Raw genomic sequence first — 15,764 nt, 5'->3', positions numbered from 1 at the left:
TTTGTACATTCAAACTGACTCTGGAAATGCTTTTAGAAAATTAAAGGTAAACAGGGAGTCCTGTGTACATCCTGCTTCCCATCCTTTCTCAGAGGCAGCAATCTGTAATACTATACACAAGATGTTACTCCCCGTGAGACCTCAGTCCTCTGGCCCTAGGAACAAGTCAGCCTTGCTCCAGCAATTTCCACCTCTTCCTCTCTCTCTACTGTCCCCAAAGTCTATAGACATGCTCAAGTTTATGATTCAATACACTCTTGCTTTACTGAGCTACTTGCAATCCCTCTAAAGATTATGTCCCATTTCCCATCCCTGTACCTTTGCTTATACCCTCTGCCCAGAAGGCCTTGTCACCTGAAAAATGCCCACAATTCTGAGGACTTTTCTAATCCTCAAGAGAGCTGACTCCACCTTCATTGGTTCCCACCACCCCCACTGAACCCTTTAATGACTCGGTGCCCTGCACAAAGGCCTGCCATCTACTCAGAGTTCCTCTAGAGTAAGAACCATATCTTGCATCCCCATGCCCCGTACAGGGCTTCTAAGAACCATTTGCTAACAATGACTACCCTGTTTCCAGATCCAGTCAACAAATATTAACTTAACCCCTACCATATCCCAGACCCCTTCCTTGCCTCTGGTTATCAGTGAGTAATAAAAAGGACATGGTCCCTGCTTCATGGAAATTACACTGGTTAGAGGACAAAGCAGATAACAAAGAAATCAAATACAAATTGTGCTGAGTGCTGAGGAACAAATCATCACAGTGCAGTGATAAAGAGAAGGCAGCCTGGCAGCTGGAAGCCCACATGCAGAGATCCTGGGGAGGGAAACTGCTAAACTCGGAGACCAATGGAGATGTTAACTCTCCCTGTGGACCATTCGTCACCCCCACACCCATCTCCCTAACAACTTTCCTCCTGCTGCCATGGTCCAGGAAGCCCAGCTCTGGAAAGTTCCATCCTCAGAGTCTGCCTGCTCCCCCATCTCTCCGCATACTCTCCACAGGTGACCATAGCCAGACTTCAACCAGCCATGCACAAATCACACCCCAATCCAGATTTGTACTGTACTATTCGTATACAGTTCAATCTGGATTCCCCAGAGGCATCTCAAATTGAAAGTATTACTACGAAATGAGCTCATTCTCTCCACCCTTCTCTCCCCCACCTTCCCAACCTTAAAAAATTAACAAGTTCTTTTGTTCCCTACGGCATGTTAGTTTGGGGGCCACCATCAATCACCCACCTACTGAACCCTGTAAGCCAGTCTTCTCCATTTCCAAGACCTCAGTGGTTCCCAGGAGTTCCTTCATTCAGAACAACATACTTTAACGAACTAAATGTAGAACTAGAGATGAGAATCCAGACATTAAAGAAATTGGCAAAAATGTAACACCACTCTTTCTACTAATTTTTTGGGGGAGTCTGGAAAAATAATTATTGTTCATAAAAAACATTTTAAACACGAAATCAGGCTATTATTTTTAAATGAATAAATACGTGTTTCTAAAATTTCTCAGGTCTAATTTCTAACATGATAAATACTGAGGTATAAACTTACATAAAAGCCCTGTGGAATCCTCAAAAAGGCTTATCACAAAGGGGTCCCAAGATCAGAAAGTTTGGGAACCGCTGACCTAAGCTAAAAATGTCCCTATAACCTTGTACTTGTCCTTCTCACCTTACACATCCACTTAGCCAATTCTGCCATCCCAGTAACCTTTGTCTTAAATCCTCTCCTGCAATTTCTTCCTAAGCCTGGTAGGACAAAAGGACCCACCAAAGAAATCTCTATCAAATCCTGGAGGCTGTGAGTGTTACCTAACTTGGAAAAGGGGCTTTGCAGAGATAATTAAGTTAAAGTTCTGGAGATGAGATCATCCTGGATTATTCACGTGGGCCCCAAATCCAATAAGTGTCCTTATAGGGCACACCCAGAAAAGAACAGACAGAGAAGAAGGCCATGTAAAGATGGAGGCAGAAATGAGGCAGAAGTGGCCACAAAGAAGAGGCCAGGGGAGGAAAGGAATCATTCTCTCCTGAGCTCCAGATGGAGTGCAAACCCACCTATGCTCCCTTGTGACATCAGGCCTCCAGAGCTAGGAGAGAATAAATCTCCATTGTCTTAGGCCACCTGGTGGTACCTTGTTAGGCAGCCACGAAAAACTAATACACCCACCCCCCTGCCCGGAATGTCAGTGCCCACCAACGGTGACCCTCAAAGGCTCTGCCACCTCAAACCTCGGTCATCTTAAATCTCATTCCCTTAACACCCTTGAAAGGTACCTTGCAGACTCCACCAGTGTCCAAATGCTTCGGCATAGCATGCAAGGGCCCCCGTATCTTGATCCCACCTTTCTTCCCACTCCAACCTGCATGCCCCACACCAGGCCTCAGGCCCACACCACACCCCATGTTCCTCCTGGCCTGGGACCCTTTATCCCACATCCTCAGCCCCATCTGCTCTACACATCCTCCAAGCCCAAGACTCAAAAATCTCCTCCTCCACTAGGTCCTGTCAAAAGGTAGGTCACTCCCTCGTCTTCATGGCACTTTATACATTCCCCTCAAAGAATATCTGAAACACATATTCTTTATTTACAGGTCTGTCACTCCTTCTAGACGAGGATTTCTCAACCTGGGAACCACTGACATTTGAGGCCAGATCATCCTTTGCTGTGGAGGGCTATCTGAAGCATTGGAAAATATTAGCAACATCCCAGCTTCTGGCTCCTAGATGCCAGGAGCAACCACTACACCTGTACACACACATGCACATATCTGTAACAACCCAAAATATCTTCCAACACTGCCAGTGTCCCTGGGGAGGGGGAATCACCCCAGATGAAAACCGCTGCTTTGTACTGAAGCCTCTGGGGGTTCAGGACCCCAATGTTCTTAACATTCATTCATGAAAGACTGGGCCAGGCACTGTGCTCAAAGCCAGGGATAGAGTAGGAAATATGAGTCTTGGACCCTGTCCTCATGAAGCCACAGCTGGCAAAGTGCCAACAAGGTGCTCAATAACCATGATTGAATGACAGAATCTATTTGGCATAGACACACACATATATAGTAATGATTCCATCAGAATATGGAAAATAAAACCCCAGGGGCTAAAATTTTTCTCCCCTCTCAGGCCCTAGCATTTCCTATCTAAGGGGGGATCCCTTTACACAGAACGCCATGTAAGTGCTGCTCCCTGCAAGTGGACAACTGGCACAGCTTGTACGTTTGTATCTCCAAGAGAACTACCCATAAACAAAAGAGAAGCTCAACCAAAAAAATGAAAATTAGGCTCGATCCCCACACAGCCCACACAAGCCAGTGCCAGAACTATCCACATCAGAGGATATAGACAGGGCTGGGAACCTTCCACCCCAAAACAGGAAGCCAAGAGTGCCTGAGCTTCCAGAGTATTCTTCCCTCTTCCCGGGAGACACTACACAAGAGTCTGGCAAGCTCTGAGAAGATCAAATAAATGGCAAGCTGAACAGTCCCTAGACCTCACAGAGGCACGGGGTGCCCTAATGAGTAGTTCCCATTGCCAAGGCAACATGAGGGTGTTTACCAGAAGCAGAGGCTGTGTACAGAGGGCACGCCAAGTAAAGTTGCAAGAATGAATCAGTGCACAAAAGTGCTTGGCCAAGATCAGCCTTAACCAGTCACTTTAACCTCTCTGGGACTAAACTTTTGCTCATATCGAATGAGAAGGAAGAACTCACCTCTAAGTTCCCTTCTAGCTCTAGAACACACCCGTTTCCACGCCCCCCTCCCCAAAAACAGTCCTGACCCACAGAATCTCCCTCTCCACATAAAACAGAAGAGGGCTCTCTTCCTCCCCTCCCACCAAAATTCTTTCTGCCAGAAATGGAAATAAATAAAGAAGCCGTTTCCACTTCCCCTCAGCTTCTGATAGGCGCTGGACAAACAGACAAGATGCAGGTGGTCTCCTACCATGAAGCCAGAGATTAGGAGAACTCTGGCTGGTTATGTGATCATCTGGAGGGGCCAAAATGTAAATGGGAAGTACCATGACAACATTAGAAAGCTTTCAGCTACAAGAAATGGACAACTGGTCCAACGATGGTTTAAACCATGTGGACCTCTCTGGTTTATTTAACAAGGAGTCGGGGGAGGCAGGGGGGTGCAGTCCTGAGGCCAGTTCAGTAGTTTAACAACTTTATAAAGCCACTCAGTCATCTCCACCTTCCATCCACAGGCTTGTTGCCTCATGGTCACACGACAGGTGCCCTAGCTCCAACTATCATATCCTCTTTTTAATTTTCCAAAGATAGGAAACTAAGGAGCTATCAGGGCATTGAGAAGGCACTCTCCCCTGCACCTGTACTATTTTCAGCAAGGAATATTCTTCTCCAGAAGTCACAAAGCAGATTTCCATTAAATCTCTTCAGCCAGAACTCAGTCATATGCTCACTCCAAGCTGCAAGAGAGGCTAATAAGTGAAGATCTGGTTTTAAACAACAACAACAACAAAAAGTTTTGGGTTTTGTTTTTTGGGGTGTTTTTTTTTTTTGGTTTTGTTTTTTTGGGGGTTTTTTTGCCATGCCTGCAGCATGCATAAGTTTTCCAGCCAGGAATCTAATCTGCACCATAGCAGTAACAACGCCAGATCATTAACCCGCTAGACTACCGGGAACTCCCAAAAATAAAATAAAATAAAATTGTGTGTGTATGGGAAGCAGGCAGGGGAAAGCAGGGATAAGAATGATGGTGAAGTAGGCAACAAGGCCTCTGGCCCATACAGCTATACCTAGCACTACACTGGTAAATATTTAACAACCAGCTCTCAAAAAAGCTAAAACAAAATTGTAGCATTTGCAGTTTCCTTGGTGTAAATACACCACAATGCCAGACTTCAAGCTACCAGCATGCTATTAATTAGCTCACCAAATTCCTGAAATTTTAATAACAGCTGGTACAAGCCTACTCTAGCACACCACCAAATTTATACCTCAACATCTGGTATCAATTAAGTTTACAGTGCCCTTCCCATTTAAAACACTAGATGATTAGGCATTATTCTCTCCAGGTCCTAGCTGAGGAAAATGGCACAGTGCCCCAAATCACACTGCAAAGTGGCAGAGGTGGGATGCTCACAGAACAGCCTAACCCAACCTCATCACACCTTTGGCAGGTCATACGTGACTATATTTACACCCTCAAGGTCCCTCTGCCTAATCCTTGGCTAAAAGGGCTCTAGCTTGGTTTGGAATCAACAACAAAGATGCATTCGGGTAAACCCAATCAGACTTACCTAATAGTTTTTCTTCAAGTTATTTCTACCAATAACAATGGTGTGCACATTTATTGTTCCAGTGTAGAATATAGTACAAAAAAGGAAATAAAAGTCACCCCTAAACCCATCCTCGAGATAGTAATTGTCTTACATGTGGGTAAATAATCCTTCCAGATTATGTGTATATGTATATTTTATATATGAAAAGTAGAAATCCTGCTACTGTGTAACATAGTGACAGTTTTCTTTTTAATGCAAAATTTCGAAAACAGGATAATGTAAGAAACTCCCTTGTCACCATCATTGCCCAACTTCAGAAATCATCTCAAGACAGTAAAAAGCCCAAGCATTTTGATGTTCCCTTCTCAGACTGGAATGCATAGGAGGCAGGCACCTTCTCTGCACTTCCCTTGGATTTCTACCCCCAACTAGCTTTCCCCACTCAGACCCTCATCCAGGCTAAGTCAACCAGCTCCTTTCACCACTGCTTGGAGTACACTAGGAAAGGGAACCTTTAATCATGTTCACTCTTCTTATGGACACTTCCACCTTCTCTAATTTCTCCCTAGTCTTTTAAGAAGCCTCACAACTGGGGTTCAGAACCTCATTAAACACGAGTTTCAGAAGTTCCCATTGTGGGACAGCGGAAACAGATCTGACTAGGAACGATGAGGTTGTGGGTTCGATCCCTGGCCTCGCTCAGTGGGTCAAAGATCCAGTGTTGCCGTGAGCTGTGGTGTAGGTCACAGAGGCAGCTCAGATGTGGTGCTGCTGTGACTGTGGCGTAGGCCAGCGGCTACAGCTCTGATTAGACCCCCAGCCTGGGAACCTCCATATGCTGTGGGTGCAGCACTAAAAAGACCAAAAAAAAAAAAAAAAAAAAAAAAAGAAAGAAAGTGAGTTTCAGAAGAAAAACATCTTTGGAGTTTCCAACTTCCACTCACTCCATTCTTTTACTTCTGCTTTGTTCTCATCTGGACACATGACATGACTGCTAAGTGGTTCAACTAAAATCCTAGGATCTTTATCCTCATCTTCTCCCACTCAGTGCTCACCCAAGGCAGTCTGCCCTCCAGACCTCACTTCTTCGCCCTCCATTTTCTTAAGAATCGCATTGTATCTCTACAGGTGCCAGTCTAAGTGAAATATCCAACAGGCTAAAGGATGGTGGCTGCACTCCAAGTTAACAGTTTTACCTGAGTTCTGAAAGAGCTTGGTTGAGAACCCAGGCCCACAGTGAAACATAACCTCTACAGCCTCCAATAAGTTCAAAGGACATGCTCATGGGACAAAGCAAGAACTGCTCCCCTGTACCCCAGTTCAGCGAAGTGCTTGCAGAAGGGAGCTGTGAGTATTTCAAGCATGGAATTCTATTCTGTCATAAAACACGTACTGCTGACAGAAAACAAGCCTATGCTGGGAACTATGGGTATCAGAACAGAACTTCAGCAGAGAAAGTAGCTAAATGCATTTGGAATATACTAATACTTTGAGTAGTGTATTTGTCTAAAGACTCCAACACATCAAATATTAAAGAGCAGGTGAAATAAGGGGGATTCACAATGGTCTCTACAAGTAAAGACACAAACTAAAGCAGTGGTTCTCAAAACTTCATGTGTTTAGGAATCACCTCCAAAGTGTGTTCAAAATGCAAATTTCCCAACTTCTTTCCCAGAAATTGCGATTCAGCAGGTCTAGGGTGGAGGCAGGGTAGCATGGGTGCATTTTTAACAAGCATCTTTGACAGTGCTGCTGCAGGTGTTGGCAGTCCCTGAGAGATGACAACCCCTTGAGTTCCTCTGCCTCAGCCACAGTTTGGGGCAACACTCTTGTGAGCAGTGGAAGAAGCAGGGCCTCTGACCCAGTGGTTCTTACACTGGTTCTGGCCTAAGATTCTCAGGAGGCATAAGTTAAATATACAAATGACCCTCCTGAACACTGGTATTCAGGGGGATCTCTGATGGGGCCCTGAGGCCAGCCAGTTCATCTCAGGAAGCAGCTTTCTCCCTAACCATCTCTGACTTTTGGTCCCTGGGACAATTGGTCAACCTGTCCTCTCTTCCCAGCCAACTTTATCAATATCTACACTCTCAAAATTTATTAAGAAACAAAATTTCACGTCCTCTCACCCTACCTCCCCAGCTGTTGCTAAAACAAGCATTTAATATGTTAAGAATTTTAGATGCTGGAGTTCCCGTCGTGGTGCAGTGGTTAACGAATCCGACTAGGAACCATGAGGTTGCAGGTTCGGTCCCTGCCCTTGCTCAGTGGGTTAACGATCCGGCGTTGCCGTGAGCTGTGGTGTAGGTTGCAGACGCGGCTCGGATCCTGCGTGGCTGTGGCGTAGGCCAGTGGCTACAGCTCCGATTCGACCCTAGCCTGGGAATCTCCATATGCCATGGAAGCAGCCCAAAGAAATAGCAAAGCCAAAAAAAAAAGAATTTTAGATGCTAACAAGAAAACAGACATTACCAAAGTTAAACCAGCATTGGGACAGTTAAGTGTTATAAATACTCACAATTGCTGGTTAGGAGTTCTTTCTGCATTTTATTAATTTGCTCGAGAACTATTTACTGAGCACCTAGTCTCATCCCACACACTAGGCAGTTCACAACTGTGCACGCCACAGACAAGCCCTTGCTCTCATTTAGCTTACATCCTGGTGTGGGAGGAAGACCAGGGACAGAATCAAGATCCTAATAAGGGAATTTCAGACAGTGACAAGCACTACAAAACACATTAACACAAGATAATGAACTAGCAAGGATGAAAGAAGATGGGGTAAAGGGAGGCCTCCTTTCCAGGGAGTCTCCACAAGTAAATGACAGGAAACATGACTGCAAAGGCAGCAAGGGACAGGAACCTAGACACGAAAGAGCTGGCCTGCTAGGAGAGAGAGGTGGCCATTGGTCCCACCCATCCTGCCAGGAGGGGCTGAGCAGGTCAGGAAGGGGCCACATCTCCAAAGGCAGGTCTTAGGGATGTTATTCTAAATACGATGAAGCCTGGGGACCATTTAATGAAGGAGACGTTATACTAATAGTAGCTGACCTGCACTGGGCACCATCTGCAAGCCAGGCACCCTTCAAATCTCATTTTATCTTCCCAGCAACCCTGTGAAGTAGGAACAAATAAGAACCCCATTCCAGATCTGTCAGATCCGAGTCAAATAGGCAGTAAGGGATGCAGCCAGAGCACAAAGCCAGGTGATCTGGCTACAGGCAGTGCTTGCAGAAGTGGGCAAGGGCCAGAGGAGCAGGGCCTCAAAGGCCTAGGTAAGGAGTTTGAGTTTTAGTCCCAGCGTAATAGAAAGCCAATAGAGAGGGGACTAGACTTCCCACTCATTCCCTTAGATCTGAGCTCAAAGAGAGCACAACTTCTGGGTGAACCTACCAAACACTAGCCTGGCTGGATGCTAGACCAAACTACTGCAACTTCAGCCACATAGAAATGTCTCCTCCTGCCCTGCCAGCATCAGAAAGAACTCTCCAGCCCCTGAGGAACTGAATGCCACCTTCTCCCTAGGTCAGGATCTCAAAAAGTGAAGCCTTGGACCACCAGCATCAGATCACCCTGGATCTTGTTAGAAATGCAAATGATGGGGGCCCCACCTCCCTACTGAATCAGAAAAACCCAGCCATCTGTTTTTAACAAGCCCTACAGGTGTGTCAATTATACACAGGCAGACACCCCCACCCCCACCCGAGTTGTGCTCCACTTGTCCTTGGGCAGCCTCTGCAGTGCACACCAGGACATCCTCCCCCAGAGCCCTGCTGATAGGGTTCTCCAGCTCTTCATACCTAGAAATCTCACTATTGCCCCAACCTATTTGTCTAACTACTTTGGTTTCCTGAAAACATTTACTACTCAGCTGTCTAGGCCGCTTCAACCCCGGAAGTAAAACTCCTCTTCCTTCCTGCTTCTAGAGTTTAATTCTGCTTTCACGTCCTCTGAGGTGGACAGCAAGGATAATTTCTGCCTTAACCTAGACCTTCCCTAACACCCCTCGGTCACCAGATCTCTCTTTATTCATCCATTCCCACTTTCATTCATACATTCCTACAAATATCCATAACCCCAGCATCCTAACTGCACTGGGTGCCAGGTACTGAAGTGATTCCTAAATGGTTCTCATTCCCACCCTCTCAAAACTAACCCATTAGTGGGGGGTGTCGGGGCAGGGGGGAACATGTAACTGTGTATGTAATTAAAACTATATACTTATGTTAGAAAGGCCTCTGGGGAGGTCACTGGGCTGAGATGTGAATGATGAAGAAGCAGAAACTACTGGCAGTAGTTTATAACAGCAAATACCTGGATGCTGAATCCATGCCATACACTGGTCTAGGTGTTTTACATGTATTATCCATGTAATCTTCCCATAGCCCTAAGGGGCAAATGACATTCTCATCCCCACTCTACAGGAGGGAATAAGACGACATAGGGAGAAAAAGCATATGCAAATGGCCAAGCCAGGATTCAACCCAAACACACACACAGGCTCCTGAGCCTACCCTCCTAACCACAGGCTTTGATGAGAAGATCGAGGTGGTAACGAGGGGGAGGCAGACAGGTGTCCAGGCAGACAGAGCAGCATGTGTAAGAGCCCTGGGGCAGAGGGAAGAAAGGAAGTTGAGCATATTGGTGAAACAGGAAAGTAGTGAATGGATTGGGAGGCTATTTGGGAACTGAACTGGACAAGATGTGCTAATAGATGTATTACGGGATGTAAGGGAGAAGGAGTCAAGGAAAGCTCCCAGTTTTCTGATGTCCTGTTGTCAAGTCTTGAAGACAGAGGGTAAAGTATTATAACACAAGATATACTCAAGTCCTTGAGGCACAGAGGCACTGTAAGCTCTCAAATAGACTCATCAATCAAGCAGGTTAAAGCTTCCAATTCCCACCCCATCCCCACTTCTCTGCAGGGGGTCTCTATTCAAGGGTTCCAACCTATCCCCTGAGAACTATTTTCCAGAACACTATTAGCACAGGGGTAACAACAACAAAAGCTATAGCGACACTAATGAGAATAGCTTCTACCAGGAGGGGAGTTTTGAGCACAAAAATGTAATGCATTTAGAATCAGGGTTCTCAAATTTTTCTGAACAGCACAATTACACTCATTTACAAATGAGAAGTTATGCAGCTTGCCCAAGGCCACACAAATGCAAAGAGACTGAACCAGAATCCAAATTCAGGTCTGCCCAACTTGGAAGCCACACTTCCTCCATTATCAGCATTTCCCACAAGGTGAAACACATCTCTCTGACAGACTACACCAGTGGTTTTAGGTGAATTTTTTAGCTTTAGCAGCTATGGTCTTGTTTTAATACAAATAATTGTGTGTGTGTGTATAATATCAAATAAATAAATATTTTAAATGAGACATATACATGATTTGATATAAATTTATATATATGTACCTATGTAAGTGTATATGTGTATACCTTCTCAAATACATGACATCTTGTGTATTACTGCCTAGGAAATAAAAAGTTTCCTAAAAGTTAATTTAAAGAAAGCATTAGCTCTAAGTCAAGTATACTCCAATAAAATTTTTAAAAATTAAAAATTTTTAAAGAAACATTAGAATAAAAGTACAGGTGAGGCAGAGATAGGAGAGAAATCCCGAGGCAATGAATGACTAAAGGTGATAAAATACAGCTCACCACAGCACGGCCCAAGAACAGCCAAGCACCTGTTTCATATAGTACTCAAATTTGGCTACAGCTACACACAACTCTGACTCTGCTCCAGAGAGATAAAATGCTGGTTGCCTCGGGGAAAATGGAATAACATCAGAACAACACAATTTAACATAAATCATCCTTCACACTGTATTGGTCTTGACATAGACACTGGTTTGATAGCCCAACTCCTCTGCTTATTTACCACACACCTTAAGTAAGCTTTCCTAGGCCTCACTTTCAGTTTGTCATAAGGAAGTTATGGAAAGTGGGCTCTAGGTCACTTTTGCCTTTAAAGTTCCAGAAAATGTCATAAGACCTTGAAATCCAAAATTATTTTTTCTCAGAATCATAGAGGCCCCAATCCTAAATGACTGTCAACATGACAGTAAATACTAAATAATCCCACATGGCCCCCCAGGCCACTATCCCTTAACTGGGAAGATGCTATCAATTATGCTACCCTCTGGAAAGATGTGACAAGAAATTAATTACAAGATGATAAAGACAGGCCTATGTCCCTGTCCAAAGGAAAACTTTCAGAATTTTTCTACCACAAATTTTTAAATTATTAACTTTCTTTATACTTGTTTGTTAGTGTTATTTCATCTGGAACAATTAACTTTTTTCTTGGTCAGGGTATTAGGGAGAGAAATGAATGGGGAAGAAATCTGCAAAATCTCATCAAACTCCTATCCTTAGGTGAAGGCTCCACTGAGAACCACCTGTAAAACCCTCCCAGCTTCAATTTGAATTACTCTACAGATGCCCAAACATGTTTAATGTACTAAACTTCTGAAAGTTGTCACTCCTTATCTTTCAGAAACATTAACCAAGTTTAACCAAAACAAGCATTTTTCCTCTAGTATTGAAATAGACACATTTATCAAACAGGAAGTCTTAGGGACCCTTCCTGGCCTTCTTCAGAAAGCTGGTTCTACGATGTCAGTGAGCCTGTTAACTTTTAACAGAAGGTTTTTAGATTCCCAGAAATAGAAGTTCTGAAATAGGCTCACTTCATGTGTAGCTCAAGAAAACAGAGGATGGGTGGGCTGCAGCTGGCAAACTCAGAAAGCACAGCTGGGTAGCAGGTGATCTTCAAAAAAAAAAAAAAGGCAAATCCCTGGGCAAATTGTGTAGCCAGGGGTGATCATTATAACTGAAGAGTTGTTACATAATTACTTGTTAACTACAAACATATACATGGCTACAAAATGTCATGGTTACTCTAGCCATTGAAGCTAGTGTATCTAGAGCAAGAGTCAGGTTTCTCCAATTAATTTCATTCAAAGAAATTAACAGCTCAGGAACCTAGTCCCTTCCAAGGTAACCCGACTGCTTTTACATATACAAAACAGCCTCCAGTAATTAAGCCAGTTGCCCGGCGATGAAAATTAGTGTTTCCCTTTTACATTGATTTTTTATGGGGAGAGGGGAAACAGAAGTGCGTCCAAAGAGTAAATATTCCATCACTTCGATAAAAACGACTTCCACTCTAAATTGGAAAATTCGAACAGAAAGGATCTTCCTCCCACCCCACCCCCTTCCCTGCTCAGCTGGCGCAAATCCCAAGACCTGTGTCGGATGCACCACATTCCAACATTTTTCAAAAAGTTTACGAGGATTTACCGAAGCGGCGGGGAGAAAAATAAAGCAGGCTGAAGCGGGGGAAAGGGAGCTGGAGGGTTTCCGCAAGGAAGAACCGGGTGAAGCGCCCGGCTGCGCTGTGCAAGGCCCGGGAACAGGGAAGCGACCCGGCACCGGGAGAGCTAGCTAGCGCCCTAGTGGAGCGCGGAGACTGACAACTGCTCCGTCTCCATTGCCGGGGGTTCCCCAGGCCCCCAGCCCAAACCCCGCCGCCAGTCCGCTTGCCGACCCTTCCCCCGCAGCGCCGGCGATGCCCCGCTGGGCCAACTTGGCCCCGGGTCAGCGCTGCGGAGCGCGGCTCCAGTTGCGGGAGAGGCCGCCGGCGCCCTTACCTCCTTCTGCTTGGGGTCCTGCGGGTAGACGTCGGGCGGCCCGAGCCGGGGGCGTTTCAGCGGTCTCTGCTCATAGCTGAGAAGCCCGAAGGCGGCCATGATCTCTCATGTTAACCGGCGAAATGAATGAGAGTTGGAGCTGGAGCAGCCGCCTCTGAGCACCAGGGAGCAGCACTTTGCAGACAGACTCCCTCTCTCCCCCTCCTTGCTCGCTCGCTGTGGCGCTGCAGGCAGGAATAAAGCAGGTTGGATGCTGCCGCTGCCCGGCACGCAGACACGCACTGATGGGGGCAGCCTTAGGCTGGCACCCCGCTGCGCTGGAGCCCCTGGGACATACCGCTACCGGAGGGGCTTGGAGGTCTGCCAGGGTCCTCCGCGGCGCCCGCCCCCGGTCCCCTCCACCCAGTCCCCAGGGGGAGGAGCAGCTGATGGGAACGTGTGACTTTTTTCACCAATGGACCCAAACCAACCCAGCCCGGCGCAGGGTGGGGGAAGGGCACGGGGGGGGAAAAAAAAAAAAAAAACTTTTCTTGGCGCCCCAGGCGGGTGGCTCAAGTGCTCGCCCAAGGAAAGGGTGGCCCTCCTACCCGAGGGAGAGAATGCGGAGCGGCCCGCCCCTGCCCCGCTCTTCGGCTGAGACCTTCCCCCGCCACCACGCGCCCCGCAGACCTCGCCACCTGGGCGCGGACCTGGCTAGGAAGGAGGGAAGCCTAGGAGAGAGGCCTGGAGGGAATGAGGGAGTCAGGGATGCGGACGGTGAGGAAGCGGTCAAAGCCTCCTAGACGCCCACAGGGCTCCGGTGGCGCATCCGCGGCTCGGGTCCCCTCGGCGGCTCTGGGAAGGCGCCGAGGCGCACTGCTGGCGGTCGCGGCGGCTGGAGGGGGCCGTGCTCACGGTGGCTCGGGGCCGACTTAACCCTTTGCTGCCCCTCCAGGGGCTGGGGAAGGAGGGGGGTTGAGGATTGGCAGCGAGAGCCGACGGGGGCAGCTAGTCCGCGGGCGTCTCGAGCTCCTCCTGCCAGCCGCCCTCTTCCCAGCCGCAGCTCCTCCTCCCTCCCAACCCCCGCCCCCAACAGTTTACCTGTTGGTCCCCGGCTAGTGGGCAGGGGCCGCCGACAGCGGCGGCACTTGGGCGGCCGCAGCCTCCATGATTCGGGCTGGGATGGGGGGAGGACTGGCTTTGATCTGATTTGTAAGGTATCGGTCTCGGCCAGGAGAGCTCCAGGGACGCCGCGAAGTTTGCCACTGTCTGGGGGCGGCTGGCGACGCCGGCTCGCCGCCGCCGGCGTTCTCGCCCCCACGGCCCGGGAGCGCGAGCTTCCGAGTTGGCGGACGGCGGCGCGGCGGCCGCACTGAGCATGCCCAGCTCGGCTGCCGGACCGCGGAGGAGTTGGCTGCGAGCGCGCTCCGATCCGCCTCTCCGGGTTTTCACAGCCGCAGAGCGCGCAGCCCGCGGGCCGGGGCGACGGAGCTGGCCCTGGGGTGAAACTGGGCAAGGGAGAGGGCGCCCCCAGGATCCCTTTCCCGGCCGCAGCCTGCGCCATCCTCCTCGACCTTTCCTAAAGTCGCTGTCCCCTCGGCCTGAGCCGGAAACCTCACCTGCGCCGGGCTTGCGGAGGGAGGGAAGGGATCCTCCAGGGGAGACCTTGGTCATCCAATCCGCCTGCGCTCCCCGCTCGCTTTGGGGCGTGGGCACCCAGATGCTGGGCCACCTGCCGCGAGCACTGCTAGACCGGAGCCGCGGAGGCGGGCCCAGTCTGTCCCGAGGGACCTCACGGGAGGCGCGCCTGGGAGGATGCGCTCGGCCAAGAATGATGGCTGCCATTTATGGAGCCCTTGCTTCGTGCCAGGGTCTTGGCAGTAAAGGTCTCTGATCCTTAAAAAAAATAAAATAAAATAAATTTTTAAAATTACAAGGCTTTACTGTACTCTTTTTATAGATAGAGAAATCAAGTCAGCTTAGGGAGACCTGGTGGCTTGCTCAAAGCCACAAAGCAAACTCTGCCGGATCCTAAGTTTCTGATCAGTTCTCCACGACTTGGAATTGGAAGGCCTGAAATGCCCTTGCCCGATAAGGTCAGGTTCTCCCACCTTAAGGAATTTCTCAGACTCCTAGTTCCATCCTCTATAAGATGATGGAAGCAGAATCTAACCCAAAGCCTTTGCACAGTGCCTGGAACATAGTAGGTGCTCAGGAGATGCTGGCTAACCCTAATGATCTACTTAACACTGCCGACTTTGAGCAAAGGATGGAGGGGAGGGGTGAGAAAAGGGTAGATAAGGCATGGCAACTTTGTAGGAGGCTAGTTCCTCATTCCCGACTCTGACCTATTAGCACTTCCCAAAGCACTTCCCTGAAGCCAAGTCAGGCCTGTAGTTTTTGAAATCTTTACTCAGTCTGAGCAAGTACTTTTAGAAAACAGTTACTTCCACCAAGAGGCATTTCCTGACAGCTCTCCGCACCCTCCCCCAAGGATTTCTCTTCCATTTATACCCTAGGTGTAACTTCAAAGCTGAACTTGCGCTTGGGGTATAAGCATCCATCAAATCGAGATTCCTTGCTTGAGAAACAGCAATTAGACAGTTACCTAATTTTATTAGGAAAATTGTCAATACATCAGAACACTACACAGAAAAAATGGCATAGTGAACCCCCAAGATTTCATCTCCCATCTGTGACAATTACCAAGGTTTTGCCATTCTCTTTTAATTCCACCCACCCCCCGAAACAGTGACATACACTGGAGGGGACAGTAATTGTTCACTGCTGCAACATAGTTACTTAACATGGAACCTGGCCTATAGCGAGCTCTCAAAAAAATGCTTGTTGGCTGGTG

The 15,764-nt window shown here is 47.7% G+C and overlaps 2 protein-coding genes across 11 annotated transcripts in view; both read right to left on the bottom strand.

Moving 5' to 3' along the window:
- MED12L (mediator complex subunit 12 like) overlaps positions 1–14,754 on the bottom strand; it is a 354,280-nt gene extending 339,526 nt beyond the window's left edge. For 7 of the 10 annotated variants that reach the window (XM_021069612.1, XM_021069611.1, XM_021069610.1 and 4 more), the window contains exons 1-2: positions 14,009–14,280; positions 12,929–13,152 (exon numbers count right to left, since the gene is read on the bottom strand). In XM_021069612.1, coding sequence (XP_020925271.1) covers positions 12,929–13,027 — 99 coding nt within the window. In that variant the 5' untranslated portion in view covers positions 13,028–13,152; positions 14,009–14,280. Of the gene's footprint in view, positions 1–12,928; positions 13,153–14,008; positions 14,506–14,526 lie in introns of those variants that run through there. The other 3 variants (XM_021069608.1, XM_021069614.1, XM_021069607.1) reach the window with 3 other exon arrangements.
- Positions 13,707–14,471, bottom strand: LOC110256335 (basic salivary proline-rich protein 3-like). Its single transcript, XM_021069815.1, has one exon. The coding sequence runs from the start codon at positions 14,469–14,471 to the stop codon at positions 13,707–13,709; it is 765 nt and encodes a 254-aa protein (XP_020925474.1).

This window comes from Sus scrofa, chromosome 13, assembly GCF_000003025.6.
Source record: "Sus scrofa isolate TJ Tabasco breed Duroc chromosome 13, Sscrofa11.1, whole genome shotgun sequence".
Lineage (NCBI taxonomy): Eukaryota > Metazoa > Chordata > Mammalia > Artiodactyla > Suidae > Sus > Sus scrofa.
This window is presented reverse-complemented; position numbering and strand designations above follow the sequence as displayed.

What these genes read in the sequence shown, in the direction of transcription:
- LOC110256335 (XM_021069815.1), bottom strand. Translation starts at nt 14,471, where the DNA reads ATGGCGCAGGCTGCGGCCGGGAAAGGGATCCTGGGGGCGCCCTCTCCC.